The sequence below is a fragment of the Haplochromis burtoni genome, unplaced genomic scaffold (assembly GCF_018398535.1).
Source record: "Haplochromis burtoni strain Fernald_Lab_line unplaced genomic scaffold, NCSU_Asbu1 Contig_163, whole genome shotgun sequence".
In the NCBI taxonomy this organism is placed as follows: Eukaryota; Metazoa; Chordata; class Actinopteri; order Cichliformes; family Cichlidae; genus Haplochromis; species Haplochromis burtoni.
In genome coordinates, this window is record NW_024582524.1 from 533,676 (window position 1) to 555,835 (window position 22,160).

General features: G+C 39.2%; 1 protein-coding gene across 1 annotated transcript in view; it reads right to left on the reverse strand.

Annotated features, from left to right (window-relative positions):
* gabbr2 (gamma-aminobutyric acid (GABA) B receptor, 2) overlaps positions 1–22,160 on the reverse strand; it is a 186,264-nt gene that overhangs the window by 48,646 nt on the left and 115,458 nt on the right. The window contains exons 8-13 of the mRNA XM_005932932.3: positions 21,145–21,205; positions 11,631–11,711; positions 10,798–10,948; positions 8,775–8,907; positions 6,822–6,929; positions 2,206–2,328 (exon numbers count right to left, since the gene is read on the reverse strand). Coding sequence (XP_005932994.1) covers positions 2,206–2,328; positions 6,822–6,929; positions 8,775–8,907; positions 10,798–10,948; positions 11,631–11,711; positions 21,145–21,205 — 657 coding nt within the window. The remainder of the gene's footprint in view (positions 1–2,205; positions 2,329–6,821; positions 6,930–8,774; positions 8,908–10,797; positions 10,949–11,630; positions 11,712–21,144; positions 21,206–22,160) is intronic.

Consider the following 22,160-nt stretch of genomic DNA (forward strand, 5'->3'; position numbering starts at 1 on the left):
TTCGGGCAGAATGTTCGTACGTGCGGAATGTTCGTACCCAATATTCTGTACACGGAATGTTCGTGCAGAATGTTCGTACCCAACATTCTGTGCACAGAGTGTTTGGGCAGAATATTCGTGCGAAATGTTCGTGCCAAGTCTTTGTCCCCAACATTCTGTGCATGGAATATTCGTGCGAAGTGTTTGTGGCCAACATTCTGTGCACGGAATGTTCGTGCGAAGTGTTTGTGGCCAACATTCTGTGCATGGAATGTTCGTGCGAAGTGTTTGTGGCCAACATTCTGTGCACGGAATGTTCGGGCAGAATGTTCGTACGCAACATTCTGTGCACAGAATGTTCAGGCGGAATGTTCGTGCAAAGTGTTTTTGCCCAACATTCTGTGCACGGAATATTCGGGCAGAATGTTCGTACGTGCGGAATGTTCGTACCCAACATTCTGTACACGAAATGTTTGTGCCCAACATTCTGTGCACAGAATGTTCGTGCGGAATGTTCATACCCAACATTCTGTGGACAGAATGTCCTGGCGGAATGTTCGAGTGGAATGTTCTTACCCAACATTCTGTGCACAGAATGATCGGACGAATTGTTTGTGCAGAATGTTCGTGTAAAGTGTTTGTCCCCAACATTCTGTGCACGGAACGTTTGTGCAGAATGTTCATACCCAGCATTCTGTGCACGGAATGTTCGTGCGGAATGTTTGTACCCAACATTCTGTGCACGGAACGTTTGTGCAGAATGTTCATACCCAACATTCTGTACACGGAATGTTCGGGCAGAATGTTCATACCCAACATTGTGTGCACAGAATGTTTGTGCGGAATGTTTGTGCGAAGTGTTTGTGTCCAACATTCTGTGCATGGAATATTTGTGCGGAATGTTCGTACCCAACATTCTGTTCGCGGAATGTTCAAGCAGAATGTTCGTACCTAACATTCTATGCACAGAATGTTTGGGCAGAATGTTCGTGTGGAATGTTAGTGCAAAGTCCTTGTTCGCAACATTCTGTGCTTGGAATATTCATGTGAAGTGTTTGTGCCCAACATTCTGTGCCAGTATGTTCATATCCATATCCAGTTAAGCAGAAAAAACAAATCTTCACTTGAAATTTCTTGCCTGGCTACAGTTTTTGAGTGAAGAGTTGTTCTTTAATACACTCAGATTATAAAAACTACAACTGGATTATGGATTTGAAGTATCCCTTGGCCTAACATATTCCATCATCTTATGTATCTGATAATTTGATTAGGTTAACAGACTTGGTTAAACCAGTGAATTTTGTAATCATCTATATGTTATTGATTTATCATCTATTTTGAGACTATCTGCATCGATATTTGCAGATATTCTCAAAAACAACAACAACATGCACAGCTTGAAGTGTCCCTGGTTGAAGTTTCATGTGGAGCAAAGTGAGCAGATGTACTCAAACAATTAGCTTTCCTAAACCACAGCTGCTGTATACTTCATTAATAAATCACTATTATAGCCAGATCCTTTCGCCAGTGGGTCCTCACTGCACCAGTGATAAAAAAAAAATGGGCACTCCTACTGACTTCAGGCAGTATGCTCAACACAGAAATATGAAATAAAAAATAAATCACCCAATTCAACCAAAGCGACTAATACCTCTGAGTATAGAAATATTCACTTGCCTTGCTAATGTGTGGATTACCTTAATATCACTGATAGTTATGTGCTAATATGCTATGCCTAACTGAAAACACACTTCACACATCATCAACCTCTAATGCCAGAGCTACAGTATGTTCAATTGAGCCAATTGCGCGCAAAGCTAGACTAATCCTGCACCAATCTCAGAGAATCTCAGTCTCTTTACAGTCACAGTATACTGTAGCAGTTTTAATTTCTGCTCCCTGCCATGCCAACTCTCCAGCGAAGATGAAACGATGCCAAGTGCCTCTTTTCCAGTGGAGCTTGCCAAAGTCTCCCATTCAAGCTGGCAAATGTCCGGCCACGGGATGGGCACAGGAGGCAGCAATGGCTAACATCCTGACCCAAAAATAACAGGCACAACAAAGATGCTCGTGCAGGAGCCTATAGCAGACATTTTGTTTGGTTAAACTCAAAACACTCAGGCATTTTTAGCAAGACTTTATGTCACCAAGACTCCCCACCAGCTAAGGTAAGCTTCATTACCAAAAGCGCTGCAAGTGACCACAAGTTTAGACAAGATGACTGACCTCCAGGCTGTATTCCTCCACAGTCCTCCTAAGTGGGTCCACAATCTGCCAGCAGATGAGGATGCATAAGTCGATTAGCAGCATCCCGCCAACGATAATCAACAGCTTCTGGTCCTTTATGATCTGAAGAGGGAAGAGAAAATTAGGTGCTTTTATTAGCTAAATAGCCCACACCTGCTAATGTTATATGATAATGCAAGTATCTGTAGTGTCATTTCAGACAGCATTTCTTATTGACCACACTAATTATGTGAAGTGAGTTATTCACATCCCATCTGAGGTCCTAGACCCCTGCTGTTTTCATTTTAACCATCTAATCAGGGTCTGGTAATAATGTATTTAACTGCAAATGACCACCTGCTGGGATCGGAATCCAACCAGGCCTGTGAGTCCAAAAGACCAAGGCCTGGTTCAACATTCGATAAAGACACGTAGCGTATTTAGCAGACTGTAATCATCCCGGGGGTGTAAACCACGGGTTGACATTCAGTTGTGTCAATACTATGCCACCAACAAGCAACAGTTTTGTTACCTTGTGGTGAGAGAATGTGGAAAAGATCCACCAAACAAGAGCCACTGCTGTCAACCACAAAAGCTCCTCCTTTGTACCCTGAACTTTAGAGGGATGAAAGCTGTGACCTGTTTGTGATCTTTATTTATAATAGCGTTTGACTGTCTGGAACCGCAGATCAAAGGAAAGGTCAGGGGACGCAGGCTGGGCTGTGTTTGGTGAGTATCACATAGCCCAGATGCAACTCAGCAGTGTTGTGCAGGTCTCCACCCATAAGTGGGCCCAGGATGAGATAAATAATGGGACTGTGTTTTTTGATCTGCCATCTTTTGATGCAGTGCTTTTGAGCAGATGTATGTCGGCAAGGCAAAACAAGGTATGTGCTCTGTTATTGTTTATCACATTGCTTCGGGCCATTTAGGACAACATGAAGAAGAAAATCAACATATATTACATATACTGATTAAAATTCTATAAATCTAACAAGTAATTAGACATGTTATATTTCTGAGAAATGTACTCTACCCTACACCATCTGCTAAACTGTGATATGTTACTCTGCCAAGGCAGTAATTAATCTAAATTACCTGAAGTGTTGTCTGTTTTCTTTCCACCAGTCACACCAGTAAGGCTCCAGTGTGGCTGTAGTTACTAATTTGAGGAAAAAGCCCAAATAATTTAGAGCCACCACAGAGCTATGTTCTTAAAATGATCCTTTTTGTTGATTTTTCAGGATGATTTTTATGTTGCATCCACATCTGCATTGTGTTGTGATGTGTGAAAATCTGTCTACAGGTAGATGTATATATAAACATACATTTCATTACTGAAAACTGCCTCTGTGGCACTTCCATGACTGTATCCTGCTTGGTTCGGTACTTTCTTGGCAAAAGATTTCTAAAGACAGACAGATTTTCTTTTCTCCCTCTACATGAGTTGTGAGTCCATGGTACTGGGGACATAGATGGTTGCTTCTTTTATTTTTTTAAAGTCATGTTTAGAGTACCAACATCTGACAGCACTGGTAGTTATCATGACATTATCCATGCGATCTACCTCAGTAACACTACAGTAAAGAGAGGGCTGTCTTTGCAACTAGGAAAAACTGGAGGTTACCTTGGTGATTACATTGCATTTTTTCTCATTTGGCAACTGGTTGCAAGTAGCTGTGGTAACCAAAGGTTGAGTGTGCAACACCTTCAGTCCCTGGGTGTCAGCTTTTGATTAAAGGTGATAGCACATATCGCATGTTGGGAGGCAACCTGTGACTCAGATGGACTGGCAGAGGTTACAAATAACTGCTGTACAAATGCAGATAGTCGACAAAAGCAGCATAGTCAACTCAACACAACTAGTTGAGGTGCTAGTTGGTTATATTCTTATTGTACTCTTAGAAAAAGGCAGGTCTGCTAGGTGCCTATACCATTTTGCCATCCTGCAGCAACTGTGTCAGTATTTGTGGAGGAATTATTGAATTTCTGTTCCATATTGAGAAATCTACAAGGTCTACAATGGACTCTGAACAGAAGTAGTAAATGTGAATTTCTTTGTCTGTAAACTGCAACAAATTTGCAGTTTTCATCGATTTGTCACAGTTAATTGCTGCATTTTCAGAAACAGATTGCATGTAACCACCTTGAGCTCATTTAATCACAAGCAGACCGATTCTTTGTTATTGCTGTTTCATCACCATCTTAAAACACCAAATTTGCTTTGAAGATTTGCCAACTGACTCCAAGTGGACGCAGGACCAGTCTCTGTCCATGCAGCAGTCACTTCAAAGGCATCAAGACTCCAAGCCAATTACACATGGCCACAATACTTTTGCTTGTGCCGCAGTCTCCAATCATTGTTTTAGCGACTGTAGGACATTTTGCCTCAGAGCTAATTCAAATTTACAGGGTTACTGATATGATTGATATGAGACCCTGAAAATCAATGAATTACTTAAAAACTATCAATAATTTCAGATACAGAGATGAGATTTGGTTAGGACCAAATAAATCACAGTCTACACTTATCTACACGTCAGACTTGAGGAGCTGATCATGCACAGAGTCACAGTTTTACAGTTAAAATATTTGTTGCATGACTTCCATCCTCCATTTTTGCTTTTTTCTTGACACCACTGTTTTCCCATTGTTATTAAATTAAGAAAACAATATTTGCAGCAGTGATTTTGTGCATTGTATCTTTCATGTATATTTATCAGTTAGGAAGCAATCCATCTAATCCCTGAAATAATGATCAATATGTGGAAGCAGTAAAAACAACATGTTTAATCTCTACTTTTAGGTTTTAAATCACACACATATGTGTGTGTGGCTCGTACACAGGGGGACTTTTGTGAGCACATACTGTATGCTTATCTGTGTTTATGTGTTTGGAATAATAGGACATTGATTGGCTCTCCTCTCTCTGCATCGTCTGTGGCACTGAGCTTTTAAAGAAGTGAACAAGTGCCAGCTACAGCCCACCAAGTGGAACCTTTATTGAGCTCACCCTTGATTTACAATCCCTGCTCTCCTACAGAGAAAAAAAAAGATGAAGGGGAGGATAGGGGAAGAAGTGAGGGATGCAGTTCCAATCCCACAGTTTGAAGAAAAGATGTGTTTGTCCCTCCCCTGACAGCAGTTGGCAGACATTTCAGGACACCACCAGCAACTATCACTCTAGTGAAGCCAAAGCCCCTGCACTCAATCAGTGTGGGTGAAGTGGGATGTGTGTCTGTCCTGCTCACACAAACCCAGGCCTTGAACCACCAGAAAACACACCCTGAGGGCCTGAATACTACTTCTGGAGAAACATTTGTTATGTCTCTGTTAGCAAGGGAAAGAGGATGAGAGGATGGGAACGGAGCAAAACAATTGGCTGTGAAAGGTCAGAGAGGAAAAAACTCTTTTGTTTTCATTAAATGATCACTTTGAAAAAGACAGTGAATTACAGAAATGTAAAAGGCCGGGACCAAAGTCACACATTACAAAAAATGATTACAAATGTGTTGTGACTGAACTGCAGTGGAAACTCAATCTAAACTGGGCCTCAGTTCTTGGATTCTCTTTATCTTAATCTATCATTTGCCCTCTTTTCTCGGCGTCCCCTTTTCTTTTCATAGAGTCCAACCTACTTTTTTTTTTGCCATTTGGGCCATGTTGTTTGTCTTGTCCCTTTCTCTGCCACGCTTTGCCTTTCCCCTTCTGTCTCTCCCTTCTGCCACTATTTCCCTGCATCCCTCCAACCTCTTCCACTCTTCGATCCTTCCTCTTTCCTCCTTCTCTTCCTGCTTTCTCTCTGGCAGGCCACCCACACGTCCTCCAATATGCAAGAGGGTGAGAGAAAGGGAGAGAGAAACAGAGGGGAGAGCGAGGTCTATAAATACAAAAAGGCCAAGCAGAGTTGCAACACTTGGTGAGCTCGACACCGCTTTTATATAACTGGGCCAGCAAAGCAGATTGTGTTAGATGTTTAAAAAGCCATTTGTATTTCTAGATCCTTTTTCTCACAGAGAAGATTCTAAAAGCAGGTGCCATGGGGCTGCCAGTCTTTCAGTTTGTAAAAAGCACAAGTAGCACTGATGCACTGAATACAATCACCCACACACCAGCGATGGGGTTATAAAAGGCATGCGAAGCCTCCTGGAAAAGACTGTCATGTGCCAACAGATACGACTGTGGTTGTATCAACCGCCAGTTATGCCATCCAACAGATGTAGGTAATGTCATGAAAAATATAAGGTTAAAAACCTCGAGAAAGCATATGGCCGTTTAAGTGGAAAGCTGCAGATTTGTTTGATATAAACAAATTTGAATATAAATGAAAAATCAAACCACGTTTTTAAGGAGGAGGAATCATTACTGCAAATCTATGAAGCAGGAGTGTGTGGGCCATGATTCAATCACATCAGAAAAACGAGAAGATATAGACTGGATGGAGTGGTGAGGAGTCCTTCCCTGCCTTTTATCCTGTGGTAACTGGGATAGGCACCAGACCACCCTACAACCCTAAGGTGGATAACCAGCTAAAGCGATTAAGAAAATGGATTAGGTTAGACCCACTGAGTTACCTTTATAAAAATATTTCAAAAAATCATAATATTTTTCAATACCTTCTTCTTCATCTTCACATTTTTGAAGATGGCGTGTACCCTCCAGGTCTTGGCAAACATGGCTCCGAAAGCTGTTGTGTATCCAACAATGAGGATCCACGTCCGAACCTATCAGAACAACAGTGAGACATGAAATTGTGTCATGTCATAAACTGGTGATCAAGGCTGGAAACAACATCTGATCTGACAGCTATTTGCATTTTTCTCCAGAAGTTCATTCAAAGTAGCATTATGAAGCATTCTAAAAATAAGGCGCTGTCAGATTTATTTCCCATCTCTGAAGCTCTGGGAGAACATCCTGGACTATGAAGCTGTCACACTCCTGAGCGCATTTCAATTTTAATGAAAAACAAAATGTAGATCTCCTACTTCCACGGCACAAATGGCACCGCTGATGTGTTTTTAAAGCTTCAAGTGCAACTATAACTGAGAAAACCCTAATACAGCCACAGAGACCCTGTGTGCGCGATTTCATGTTTTGTATTTGATTACTGTATACGGTACATATTTTCTTTTTACCTGTGTATCTGTGTACAAGCTCTCTATATCTGCATACACATATGAGAAAGCAACAAAATGTGGCACAGCGGTAAAGAAAAGAAGAAGACAGCGAAAAAACAATTACGCCATTTGTTCTCAAAGCAACCAGCAGATATTGATCGGTAGCAGTGAATGGATAAACCTCTGTGCTCCTCTGCTGCAGCACCCGAAGTCTGAAGTGACAAACTCTGTTGTGGCTCTGCAGCAGAGCTTGAACCAGGTGACAGAAGTTCAAGACGTGCTCTGCCTAACACCTCTTTGGTACACATGTGCATATTTGTGTCTCTATATCTGAACAGGGTGGGTGTCTCAGTGGAAACCAGTTATCACTGTAATCAAAACTCTTTAATTAATCCAGTATCTACACAGTCACACAGTAATGCTACCTGAGGGGAGATACTTAATATGCAGCATGCTTACAAAAGGCCTGCAGAGAGAGATTCTGTTAGTTTTCACACAGTCACATGTGAATACGATTCATCTTTTGGTAGTGCTTTCCAGTCTTTAGAAACTGTTATATGACATAAGATTCTGGGGATGAGAAGTGACCCATCAAAGACTTCTATCTGGCCCACTGAAGGTGTAGGAGGGCATCAATTCCGGTTTATTAATTGTATTTTCCTACGTTTTACCGTTTTTCCTACAGATAAAGCCCATTCATACTACACGAAAATAACTAAGCACCTGATAAACAATTACATGATAGAAAAGTTTTTCACTATATACTATTTTTTTTAAAATCCATAGTAAAACAAAAAGAATAAATAAAATAAAATAAATTCTGTAAAATAACAAAAACTTTGTTTTATTATTATACGGCAGTCAGAGAGCTACAAGAACTTTTTGCAAATTTAAGCCCAAACAGTCACGCTGACAGCTGTCTTTCATTTACTGCAGCAGCATTTTGTTATCATGCAGAAACACTGCGATGACAAATCTTATTTTAAAATATCTGAGGTATTCAATAAAAAGTTAAATTCCTTTACACTGACAGCAAGGAGAGTTTCACATAATATCAAAGTGGGCTGTATGAGTTTGACATTACTGACATAAGATGAGAGCAAACATGGCCAGAAGAGAATTTCATATTTGTATACACATATTCAGATAAGATGTGTACACTGTTTATAATAAAGGTTTCGCCTCCTCTGGACACGATTGAGTCCATTTCTTTTTTAAAAACCAATCAACTTGAACCAACGAGTGCTCACAGAATATGTTTGGTTAATATGCTGATAAATTGATTTAAAACAAAGACATAAAGCTTGCATCTCTTTTTTGACTAATAAAATATACTTTGGTGGTGTGGCAGTGGATGGGTATTTTTTTTCTCCTTTTTAATTGAGGCAAATTTTAAATTCTTGCCTTTATTCATTATTTTATTTATAGGAGAACACTCTTAAGAGGACTCACGGTGCAGAGGGTCTCAAACTCTTTGTCAGAAACAAAACCTCCGTCCAGACCAAACAGGAAGATAGATGCATAAGAGAGCATGCCTCCCAGGATGATCAGGTTGTTCATGTAGGGACTGGACATCTTGATTAATCTGAAAAGAAAAGAATAAAGGATTAGAGGAGATTCAAATGATGATAGAGTAGAGTTTAATCTTATACAAAGTGAGAGCTGCTAAATAATAGTATTTCTCCAGAAATAGTTCATCATTATGCTCATGCTTCATCATTTTTTGATTTCAATACTAGAGATGGACCGATCTGATATTACGTATCGGTATCGGCCCGATACTGACCTAAATTACTGGATCGGATATCGGAGAGAAATAAATAATGTAATCCGATCCGAAGTATCACAAAATCACCTCACAAAACGCGCTACTTGGCGTAACACAGCTCGGCGCATCGGAGCAGTATGTGTCACGTGATAGAGCGGCTGTTGTCTGCGAGACCTGTCGGCGGTCTGTTGGAGCATTTGGAGCGTCGCTACATGCTTCCTAACCGCGGCATTTCATCTAGGCGAAAACTATCCCAGAGAAGTAAAACAAGTGTGTAAGTTCATCCCTGAATGTTTGCATAGTATTTCCACGTTAAGCTTAACAACTGATATATGGAGCCACAGCTGGACTGGCCATCGGAGTTCCATATTGAGGTGAAAAGGAAGCGATTTGTCCCGTACTTCAGCTAGAATTAAAAAATGGACACAAAGCTGGAGTTATTCTGTCTTTTCTGCGCAATTGCATCTACTTCTCTCATTCTCTCCTTCCTCTCCTGTTATTACTTCAAACATGAAACTGATCAATGATCAGCTGATCGGCTTTTCTGCCGCAAGTCCCGTCTTTCTTGTTTGTTTATCGCCCACTTTGCGCTAGAAAGAGGAGACCAGCGGCTAAACAACAGCAGCGCATTTAAGCTTGATCAGCTGTTGTTAGAATGTATTTAATATTACTTTCTAGTATCAGCTGATGTTTGCTGGAGCCACAGCTGTAAAAAGTGCTGGTCATGATATCGGTTTGGTTATCTGGTGAGAGGGAAACATGCAGATGAAACCAGGAGATGTCCTTACTGAATCATCAGAGCTGAACAGGTGATGGAGAAACAGGTTTACCTTTTAGGTGACATGAATGGGTTGAAGGGAAGTTATGAATTGTTTCTGAGAAATAACACCAGGATCCTTTTTTTATGTAGCTGACAGCTGGTAACTGTGCAGGGGCAGATCTAGCAAAGTTTTGCGGGGGGCCAAGTAGGGCATTAACAGGGAAAGGGGGGCACAAAGAAATACTTTTCTTTGTTATGTGATTTAAAAACTTTGAATAAATAATTATCTGAATCTTACAACAAAAGTGGTCATCTGATTAAATGTATAGAAATCCATTACTGCATATAGTAACTAATAAGTCTAATATACACCCTAGTAAGCTATACCACTTTTTCCTTTGGGAAAGTACCATCTGTGCAGTCTGCAATTCTGTTGAAGAAAGATGTTGAATCTATTTAAATATTGTAGAAAAATAATTGATTTTATACTTGCATTAAATTAAAGTTGATTAATTCGATTAAGGGCTGGGGGTGGTTCCCTAATATTTTTGCTGGGAGTTTATCAGATTGATCAGTGTTGTTGAACTATAAAATGTTTTGGGTGGAGTGTATTTTTTGCATACAGGTATAACAGAATAGCTTCAGTCTCTTGTTTTTTAAAACTTATACAAAATGCACAAGATATTTATAAAAAACAGTTTTATTGATTACAAAATACGCTATATCGGATTCATATCGGTATCGGCAGATATCCAAATTTATGATATCGGAATCGGTATCGGACATTAAAAAGTGGTATCGTGCCATCTCTTTTCAATACCATTCAGTCTCCTCAGATTCTTCTACCACTACTTCTCTCTTCCTACTAGTCCATAATTTACCTTCTTCCTTCCACTCTACATTGACAAATTTCACCTTTGCTGGCTAGTTGTACAACTTGTGCTGACCTGTGATTCCGATTCTTGATGTTGAAGAACAGGAAGGCCCCGGCCATGAGCATGCCCAGTATGGTGATGGTGGACAGGATGCTGTAGAGCGGCACGTTGATGTGGCGCCTCTGCAGACGCACAAACGTCCGATCCTTCGGTGGCTCTACACCTACAAGAAAGAAGGTTTGTGATACAAGCAAAAGAGTTATTTTATCATAGTAAAGCATAAAATAAAACTGTCTTAACTTCAGTTCTTCCAATGAATAGTGATGCTGCAGTAGCACCGGTTATTTTTAGAGATAATTTCCTGGTCCCCCAGTTTCCACTAGTTAAGTGTCTCTATGATAATGGCTCTTAGGATGCTGCACTTTCTTTTCCCCTTTTTTTTGCTGTATTTTTCTATCTCCAGTATGCCAATCGATCGTAATAGCATCATCTTACATATTTCCACTTACTGTGGTCAGCGATGTGGAAACAAGCTTTTTAGAAGCTACAGTCTTAGACTTTCTGTATGTGGAGAAAGGCTCAGAAAATGGCTTTGAGCATCGCACAAATTACAAAGTATGTCAACACAGGGAAACATGGAAGGGGTTGAAGAAAAATGTACTGGTAAATAATTTAGCTGTGAGAGAACAGTTTAGGGAGGTGAGTTCCTTCACTGAGTGGTGGTGTTGTCTGAGTGGGTCTGTATATTTATGTTAGTTGGAAGGAGTTTGGGTTCAAGAGCATAAGTGAGCATAAAAGGAGCTGCTAAGTTTTTAGTCTTTACTGAAACATCCTGGTTAAAAAAAAATTGGAATAATCAACAGATTTTCTTTAGTGAGTTTTAGATTCCTCACACAGCCACATACCTTGGAACCTGATGGAGTTGTTGATGAGGTCCAGCACATCAGCAATTGCATTGTATTCACCGACTTTCACTTCCTGTCCCTCTGTTGAAACAGAAAAAAAGCACAGATATGTAGGCATCAACATAAATATATGTAAATAAACTCTCCAAGCGTCATATAAAAATGCATACAGTTAAACCCAGTTTTGAAAGCTTGCAGCTCTATCTGACACTGACACTGCAGGTTCACAATGACAGTACGCTAATGTTCAGCAAGTAATTTTACTCATGTTAACAGTCTTAGTTTAGCTTGACAATGTGCTAAGGCTTTCTATTTAGCACTGTAAAATTTACAGCTGAGACTGATAAGAGAACTAATAATTGCTCAGGAAACCAAAGCATTACATGGCCCAATGATGGTGCAAAAGTAAAGGAGACATTCACTCAAATGCAAAGACCACGAACGGAAAATGAATGTCTGTGTTAAATACATCTGCGTTCCATCTAGAAGTAGTAGAGACATTTCACTAGAAACCCTTAATTTCATTCTCACTGTTTTGGTCTAATAAAAGTCACCTGGAGGTCAAAGTCACTGAGGTTCTGTGGGAATCTTTTCATTATTTTTTGTTTCGTTCCAATACATCAAGTAGATGTTCAGATATCACAGCAATTCATCCATGACCTTCTGACTAACTCAGCAGGCAAACTGGCATCACCATCCCTCCAGACATATTGTTAGTATGACATTAATTGGTTAGATCAATTAATGTGTAATCATTCAGGTAGTCATGTTAAAATCCATCAGAACTGTGTTTTGGTGAGTTTTACTTTTGTTTGATGTTTGACCTTTACTGTGCCAAATGATTTATTCTTCAGTTCCAGAAACTTGGCACCAACGTGAAATGCCACTTTTTTGGGCAGTTATTGTGGAGCATTAGTTAAAGTCACTGTAATTTCAATGGTCAGCAGAACATAAAAACTGCATGCCTTTGCTGCTGCAGACACACTTTTCAATTCAGCATTCTTTGAGAGTCATGTCTCTGTGTCTTTGATTTATTGTGCCTGAAAGAAGAAGCAGTAGTGTGGAAGGCCTGCTTCAACAGACAACTTCAGTGAAGTCTGATATGGAAACTTGAATCTTGCTTTGTACATACACTGAGAATCCAGTAGCTAAAGTTAGCTGAATGCAGTGACACATATCAGTTTTCATTCATCTACAGAGGTAGGACGACATTTCATTTTTTTAATCGGACTCATTTATGAACAAAAAAAGAGACAAATTATTAGTCCAAGTAGGATATTTTATAGATCTTTGCAGACGTCTGGATGGGTTCTTTAATTATAAGAAGCACCATGCTGGGTTTATAAAATGTTGGACCAAGTGTTTCACATTTGGAGAAAATGAGATAGAGGAACAAATAAAATTCACACATTAATCTGACATAGTGAATAACCCAGCTTTAAGCTCTATCGCTACACACAGTAATACAACCTCAAAGAGAGCTTTAAGCCCCAAGATTTTCCAAAGGGCCATTAGTGATTTAACAAAATATCCATAACACTAAATTTTAAGACACTCAGCATGATTACCTACATTTAAAATTCTCAAACGGCAGCTTTCATTTTCACCCTAAAATGGCCAGAAAGTGATCTTATTGTTTTATATAGTTTTAATTCCTTGTGTATTATACGTCAGTGAAACCAGGAGTTTAACGGAAAGCAGATACTGTAGAATCCAGTCAGCAAACAAAGAAATAAAAACCTGACAAATGCAGCAAAAAGCATACTTCAAAGGGTAGTTATGTCTATCTCTTACTTATTTTAGAGCAAACAATAATTATATATTTTTTTATTACACTATCAGGTTGCTGTAGTGTTTTCTGATTACATTCAGGGGATAGCAAACTGCAGTAACCCCACCCCATAAACACCATCAGCCTCTCCGGAGCTGTGCTCAAACAAAGCTATTTCAGAGTTTACAGTTTTTTCTTTTAGAAGCAACGATGAGTCTCACAGGTGTAATACAGGAGGAAGCGTAACCTTGTCAGACAGACCTGGGTATTCACTCATAAAGATTACTCAGATTACACAAGGGGGACAGAGAGAGGGGACAGATTATCCAGATCTTTTTTTTTCTTTGTAAGTACTACAAACAACCCGCAATTTCTCGTGCTGCAGATGTCAAATCTCTCTGATCCTCGCTGCTATCACTCTTTTGCAGGCCCACTGAACTCTTCCGCAGCAATGCCCTTGAATGGAAAATGACAAACATCACCTACTGCAGCATCACAGGGCTCTTTTTTCTCTCTAAATGACCTCAAGTGACCTGAAGTTTTCCCATCAACCCATCAGCGATTGTTGAAAATGACTATTTGACAATTTTACAGTGCAGTAAATGTGCTTAGGCAATAAGATTTGCATTTCTCAACCCTCTCACAGTGACTCAGGGCCACTGACTAATTTCTCTTGACTGCGTCCTAAACAGCAGAAGGGACTATATATCAGCATTCCTCCTTTCAAAGGCTGCAATGCTATCACAGCATTCTGTCCCCACAGGAATACGGATGGCTGCAGCAGGATGTTAAATTCAACCTGTCGCTCAGTCTGTGGCCTGACATTTAATTGTCTTTTGTTTGATTAGTCAATATAACACAATCGAAAAGTCAGTGAAAATGTCATTAAAATGTAGAAGTTTGATAATAATAAAAATGAAAATGAATATCAAAATTATTAACACCTGCATAGTTAATATTCTTTCATTTTTATGCTTTTTTCCCCATTACAGCCATATCATTACCGTCCATCTCCTGAGTATAATTGTTCTAATTACCTTGGAGTATGTTAGAATAACAAATTGTTACAATTTAACTTTGAAGAAATCCATAAGAAAGCACTTAAACTTAAACAGTCATCCAGCATTCAGTGTTACAGGTGTTCAAGGTGTCTCAAAAGCTGACGAGGACTCTTTTTATTACACAAAAAAGGCAATGGTTTAAAGTGGGACCACCAAGACACTTCAAGTTCCAGGAGACACCAGCTGGCAAAATCAGTTCAAATTCAGGGAGCAGGTTTTCATGGATGTGAAAGAAAGAAAAAGTCTAGATGTTAGAAAACAAGAGATGAGTAGAAACTGAATCACTAAAGATTTGCAGGAGAACCTGCTGAAGGCGGTCTGTACAGACACTCCATTCATGACCAACAGTGCTCAAAAGAAAAACAAATAGCTTGTGTACTTGTGGTGTGAGATCTCTGGTATAAGAATGATATGGACCATAATAACAAGGGGATTATCTCTTCTAGGATTCTTTGAAATATGAGTTAAGAAGAATATAATTGCTTAAGAATAAGCAAGTTTATTATTTAGTGAGTTCATTTCTTAGTACAATACCAAGTATCAGTGCCAAAGATCAGTACCTAAATGTGCCTAAGAGTCCTCCCTTTAACTAGTAAATGCAGAAGCCCCGCCCACCTGAGGTTTAAACCTTCTGTTTGCAAAGAGCAGCCAATCTGAAGACAGCTGGTTTTAACGGAGAAGAGATAAAACAGCTTGTTTCAGACAATGAATGAACTGAGGGGTCGCACCTAGAAATAAATAAAGATTATTATGAACTGTGAATTATGTAAAGAAGTTCAACTAGAGTCCAAGAATCAATAACGAGCTGGCAATTAGCATTAAAGGTTTAAAGGCTGGACAAATTTAAAGCATTTTCAAGTCAGGGCCTCTCTGCTGGAATCTATTGCCTGAAGGTCCAAGATATAACTGGCATGATAACATGATTTTTTAAAAAGCCTTTCTGAAACTTACCCTTAAAAAATGTTCAGTTTAGCATTATGAAAAATACTTTTCCCCCCACTGATGCACCAGCATCATAATCACAGACGATCCTCATGCTGGTTTGAAAATTACAAAATGGAAATTGCCGGTACTCTTTTACTATAACTCTCTCTGCTGATTACCAAGGATCAGACCGCTTTTTATGAACACAGTCTGACCCATTTTTGTAGCAGTGTTTGTAAATGTAATCAAGGTTGTTTGGGCTTGTTTTTGTGTGAGCTTCACTTTAGACTGCCTTTAATCACGTTAACTGTATTTTTGTCATGTCTGATCTGTTAAATTCAAACAGAAAAAAATAGAAAATTCCTGATTCCTTCAAAACACTGGTGATACAGTAGTCTTAAGAGCTATTTTAGTTGAAAGTTATGCTAAAACACTATTGCCTGGAGGTACGCTGACAGTAGCAGGTTGTTCTTATTCTAAATTCCCGCAAGACATGATGGAAAAGCAAGAAATTCAGAAATCCAAATGCATCCCCTTACACTGATATGATATGGTGGCTCTGTTGTGGGGGACATTTTCTGGTTTTGTTTAAATCCATTTGTTGCCAATTCAATGCAAAGTTTTTCCAAGTGATCACTTTTATCCTGTAACGAAACATTTCTATCCTGGTTCGCTGTAAGGATGAATGTTTTGATCCAAAGCGCTGGAGAGGTCACTAAAAAGTGGGGTAAGAATGAATGTGGGGTAAGAATGATGTGAATCATATGACCTCGCAGTCAGATTGAGATTTAAACACATGCGGGAGACTTTGGAGCAACATGTTAGACTTCACTTTTCAAACCACCAAATGAGGGAATATGTTTTGAAGAACAGTCCCTCTAGTATAGTGCAGAAAACTTACACACACATATATATATATGTGTGTGTGTGACATTTTCTACAGAAAAAGAAAATAATGGTTCCTTATCTACCATGCATGTAAGTGTGTTGATTCAAAATCTGTACTCAGAAGTACAGCAACTGAGATCAAGACCTCTAGTAGAGAGGGATCTCTTATTCCCATGAGAGAGTGGGAATAAAAGCCGTCGAGGCCCCTGACTAAGAAAGCCTGACAGGGGAAAATGGAGGATCAGAGGAGAAAACAGATGATAGGGTCATGTTGGGGATTGCTCCCTTTTGAAATATTCAAGCTGGGGCTGTCCCTGCACGCCTGGTGTGACAAAAGGGTAACACAGTTACGAACCCTGACAAGTGAGGAAGAGGTGATTGGTGAAGGTTAAAAGGGGTGGAGGAAATACAGTATCATAAGACCAAGAGAAAATAGTGAGCGATGCGAATATAAGGAGATGACTTGATGGAGGAAAGCGGGAGAGACACGGAAAACAAGGTGAGGAACAAGGGTGATAGATAAACACAGAAGGGGTTAGGAATTCTGCATATCAGAAATTTTGAATATGCATAGAAATATGTTGCCAGTCCTGTATTTTTAATGTTGCTATTTATCATTGTGGTTTGGGGTTTTACTGTACTGCTATGTTATTTAAACTCTTGCTTATATTTTCTAACAAATTGATATGTTCTTACAAACTTATAATTAATCCATTAATAACACAAAGCAGGGGGCACAGATTTGTGGAGGCAGCTATGTCGGCCCACCATCCTGAATACGGTGACCAAGATAGACACCAGTGTTTCACCTAATCACGTTTTATGCATGTGGCTATAAACCAACCCCCTACACACCAAAGTGGAGGACAAGGGACTTGTAAGCCAAACTCAAATTTTAATCCACCACCGCACCTTCAGATACAAGATATGAAGGATCATACCTACATTTATCTTCACCAAAGAAGCAAAATTGCAAATGAAAGAGACAAAAAAAGTTTCTCTTTTGGATGACAAAAGCATAATCACAGGCATAATACTATAATTCATTTTACCAGCCTTACTGGTACCATTAGAAAGGTTCCTTTTTGTGACCGAAAACAGATTTCACTTCCTAACAATCCAATTCATAACTACCGTTTTCATAACAGAAAGTTACAGTTTATAACTCAGAAAACTTTGATCCTTAAATATTTTGTTTGTCAGCGGTCACCGCAGCGAGGATTACTCTCTTGAATTATGGAGCAGTAAGCAAACTGAACTGACTGCGATCTGCAATCTACTGACATTTAGTGGTGAGATTTTACACACTGTACCTTTAAAAGCAAGAAGACAAAAATTATACTGTGTGTACTTTTTTTTAGTAATGAGTTCACCTTGCTTCTTCACCCTCCCACCCACCAACACACACACACACACACACACACACACACACACACACACACACACACAGACACTTTTTACATTGTAATTACACATTACTGTTAGGGGTATGGACTGTATTACAGAGGATCCTAATATTACTGGGAATCTGCTGTACAAGGAGGGTAAACACTCTCCTCATAAAAATGCAGCATCATTTGTTTCTCAACTCCAAATTCAGATAAATTACATCGTAAATGTTGGGGAAATTAGTTCATAAGTCACAGGCTGTATTATCGTATACCACCACTGCTTTTTCAAGGGATATTTTTAACACTATTCAAGTTTTTTTCCAAGTAAGCTGTGATGCCCCAAATGGTTAGACGAATCTTCTGTTCATTTAAAAACACTTTCTTTTTATTAGTTTTATTAGATGTATTTATTTAGTCCTTATTTATAATTGTTTGATGATTTAAGTGAATTTTGCTGTGCTAAGTGAATTTATAGGTGTATAAAAGGCTGACTCCTAGTTACTATGATTTTGAATCAGTTTGATTCCTTGCATGCAGCTCCCAAAGCAGTGTGGTCAATATCACAAAAACTGCTTTGTTACTTTCAGACCCAATTAAACCCAGGTATAGGGCACTTGCACATAACACTTTCCTGCAGTTTTTCTATAACATACTAGAGATGGACCGATCGATATTACGTATCGGTATCGTCCGATACTGAGTAAATTACTGGATCGGATATCGGAGAGAAATAAAAAATGTAATCCGATCCATTAAATATCAAAAAAGCACCTCACAAAACTTGCGACACGGCGTAACTCGCCTCATAACCGTAGCACGTGGAGCAGTGTGCTCACGTGATAGAGCGTGTGTGTATTTGTAGCCTCGCTACCAAACCAGCATTTCATCTCCGAGGAAGTTATCCCAGAGAGAAGTAAAGCAAGTGTGTAAGTTCATCTCTGAATGTTTGTAAAGCATTCCAGCGTTAAGCTTAACAACCGATATATGGAGCGACTGCCTCTCTCTCTCTCCTCCCTCTCCTGCTGCTACTTCAATCGTGAAACTGACTTAATGATCAGCTGATCGGCTTTTCTGTCGCGAGTCCGTCTCTCTTCTTTGTTTTTGGCCCACTTTGCACCAGAAAGAGGAAACCAGCGGCTGAACAACAGCAGCACGTTTAAGCTTGATAAGCTGTTGTTAGAATTTATTTAATATTACTTTCTACACCAGGATCTTTTTCTAGTAGCTGACGGCTGGTAACTGTGCAGGGGCGGATCTAGCAAAGTTTAGCCAGGGGGGCCGATAGGGCATTAACAGGGAAAAGGGGGCACAAAGACATACTTTTCTTTCTTATTCTCATTTAAAATGTCTAGCTTTTAATAAATAATTATCTGAATCTTACACCCAAAGTTTTAATCTGATGTAAAATGTATAGAAGTCCATTACTGTATATAGTAACTATTAAGTCTAATATACCCTAGTAAGCTATAGTACTTTTTCCTTTGGGAAGGTACCATCTGTGCAGTCTGCAATTCTGTTGAAGAAAGATGTTGAATCTATTTAATTATTCTTGAAAAATAATTTATTTCTGTGCATTTTTTTTTCACACTGCATCAAATTAAAGTTGATTACGTCGATTAAGCATCATGAGGTGGAGGGTGGGGGGTGGTTCCCTATTTTTTTTTGCTGGGAGTTTGCAACCCTATTAGTTAGGTTGCTTAATATTTCTGCTAAGTACTCTTTAAAATACCAGAATAGGGAGGATGGAGTAGGTTTAAGTTTATTAGATTGATCAGTATTGCTGAACTATGAAATATTTTGGGTGCAGTGTATTTTTTACATACAGGTATAACAGAATAGCTTTAGTGTTGTTGTTTATTTAAACTTGAGTATGAACTTATACAAAATGCAGCAAGATATTAAAAAAACAGTTTTATTGATTAAAAACACACTATATCGGATTTATATCGGTATCGGCAGATATCCAAATTTATGATATCGGTATCGGACTTAAAAAAGTGGTATCGTACCATCTCTATTACATACTAACTATACACTTTTTTAGGACAGCTGTCTGCTCTCAATCACCAACAAAGGCACACAAACCAGAAAGTGCATTCATATACTGCCTTTTATATTTCTTCTGCTGTCAGGGATAGAAACACACACACACACACACACACACAAGGAGTGTGATGCAAACCGCCAGAGGGATCAAGCCCCTCTGCAGTCAGGAAGATAAGATGGTGAGGCAGAGAGGACTGAACAGCGCCATGCAGTGTGCTACATATAGTCTGGGAAGCCTGGGAGCTGGGGATCCCCTGCACCAAGATGCAATCTCTGGGTTATTCTCCCACTCAGCAGGCCCCATTGGCTCAAAACAACCTCAGGATGATGCCATATGAGGACAAAGACTACCGAGGCATGCTTCTCATATACATGTCCGTGCACAAATCCTATAATACCAGAGGAGTAAAGGCCATAGTTAAAGGTTTTGCAATTTATTGTTCATCTTATGTGTCTTATGTGACCACACAGATAGTCCTGTGGAAGCTTTCCACACAAGAAATACAAATGTTCTAAACAATTCATGCCTATTTTTGTGGAAAACAGTTCTTACAGCAAATTTTTCTCTCCAGAAAAATAATAGAAATATGTGAACAAAGCATCTAACTTCCAACGTGGAAATATTCTCAGCCTCTCTTTCTTCTGAATAGGTGTCTGCTGCAGCTATAGACAATGGTATGAACAATGGCAGCCTTTTAATTGGAACCAGATGGCTGTGATAATACAGCAAAACAACTTCAGTTCTTATTGAACAGAGATGTGAGTAATTCGCATTCAACAAATGATAGCAATATACTTCTAGAGTCTGGAGTCATGTTACGAATAAGTGTGGATGGCTACAGGAGGGTGTGACATAGGAAATGTAGTGAGCGTTAAATATAAATCAATTTGTTCTGTATTTTTCTCATATAACACATATTGTGTTGTGAAATTTTAAATGATTAAATACTTAATTGCTATGCTAGTAGCATTGAAATAAGGTTCTAAAAGTGTTTTCTTCTCTGTCACCAACACATCCACGCCTGTGGAGGGAATCGAGCGATGGAACCACAAAAGCGGCAAAAAGCGGGCCACTTGCACTTATACCGAGCCACCCTCACTGCTTCACACCAAGAAGGCTACTTTTGTCAACATCCTGGTCAGCCTGGGCTCTTTTCTGTGTGGAGTTTGCAGGCTCTCGACCTGCTTGCATAAGTTTCCTCTAGTCGAAAAAATATACGTGCATTTCTAAATTGGCTGTATGAGTGGATGTGACAGTGTGTTTTTGTCTCTCGTTCTCCCTCTCTATGTGGCCCTGTGACAGGTCCCCTTTCCAAAGTGTACTCTTCCCTTTTGGCCTGTGTCAGCTATGATAGGCTCCACACACTCCAGGAGCCTAATTTATAGTAAAAAAACAAAACAAAAAAAGAGACAGGTGGTGATATCACACATACCTTGAAACTGGTTGAATTTTATTGTGCCCATTCTCTCTCCATTACGAAACATGACTTGGCCCTGGAAAAAAAAGGAAACACAAGAAGAAGAATATAACATCATTAATTTAACTCAAATCATTCCATAACCATTTTAAATTGTTAAAACATACTCCGCTGATGAAGATCTTGCAGCCTAAGGTATAAATTGAACTAAGCAGTAAAAAAAAGGGAAAAAAATAGAAGCTTACTTCAACTAAATTTATGCACAGTGCTTTCCTGATACTGGAGTGTTGACAGGAAAAGTCTCGGCTCCTGCACTCTGCATCTCATTTGATTAGAACTGGCCAAAATTGATCTGTTTATAGAAGTAAACAAAATTATCCTTCAGCCAATTCATTTACTAATATCTTTGGAACGAGATTGGGTCAGCACAGCAGAATGATTTAACTGTGTTTACTCACTTAGCAGTGGTGCAAATCTGAGCTCAGAGAGCAGTTTAAAAAACGATTCTTTAAGTGCATCTCATCTGTGGCTAAGAAAAAAAAAGCTGTTGTAGCTGTTCGTGACCGAAATGCATTTTTGTCAAGGTGTGCTTTTACTGGTCGAACAACCACCTGACAATAGCTAAAAATAACAATGGAAACTTTCTGATTTCATCTTCAAAGGAATAAAATAAGCAGTTTCAGGCCAGGGAGTGTCTGGCAAATTTAGACAGGATGGAGCAAAATTCAACTTTTGGCAGTATCATAAGACATATTCAAACCAATTGTGTCTTTGTGACTTCCACCTTATTTTCCCTTTTTTCTTCTTCTATATTCTTCTTCCCACTCCATCCTTTCTTTATCTCTGTCTCCCTCTTGATGCATCAACACTGTTCAATTAATTCAGCCCACCATCTGCTTACAGAGGTCCTTAATTACGCATTTAACTGGGTTTTATATTAGATAGATAGATAGATAGATAGATAGATAGATAGATAGATAGATAGATAGATAGATAGATAGATAGATAGATAGATAGATAGATAGATAGAT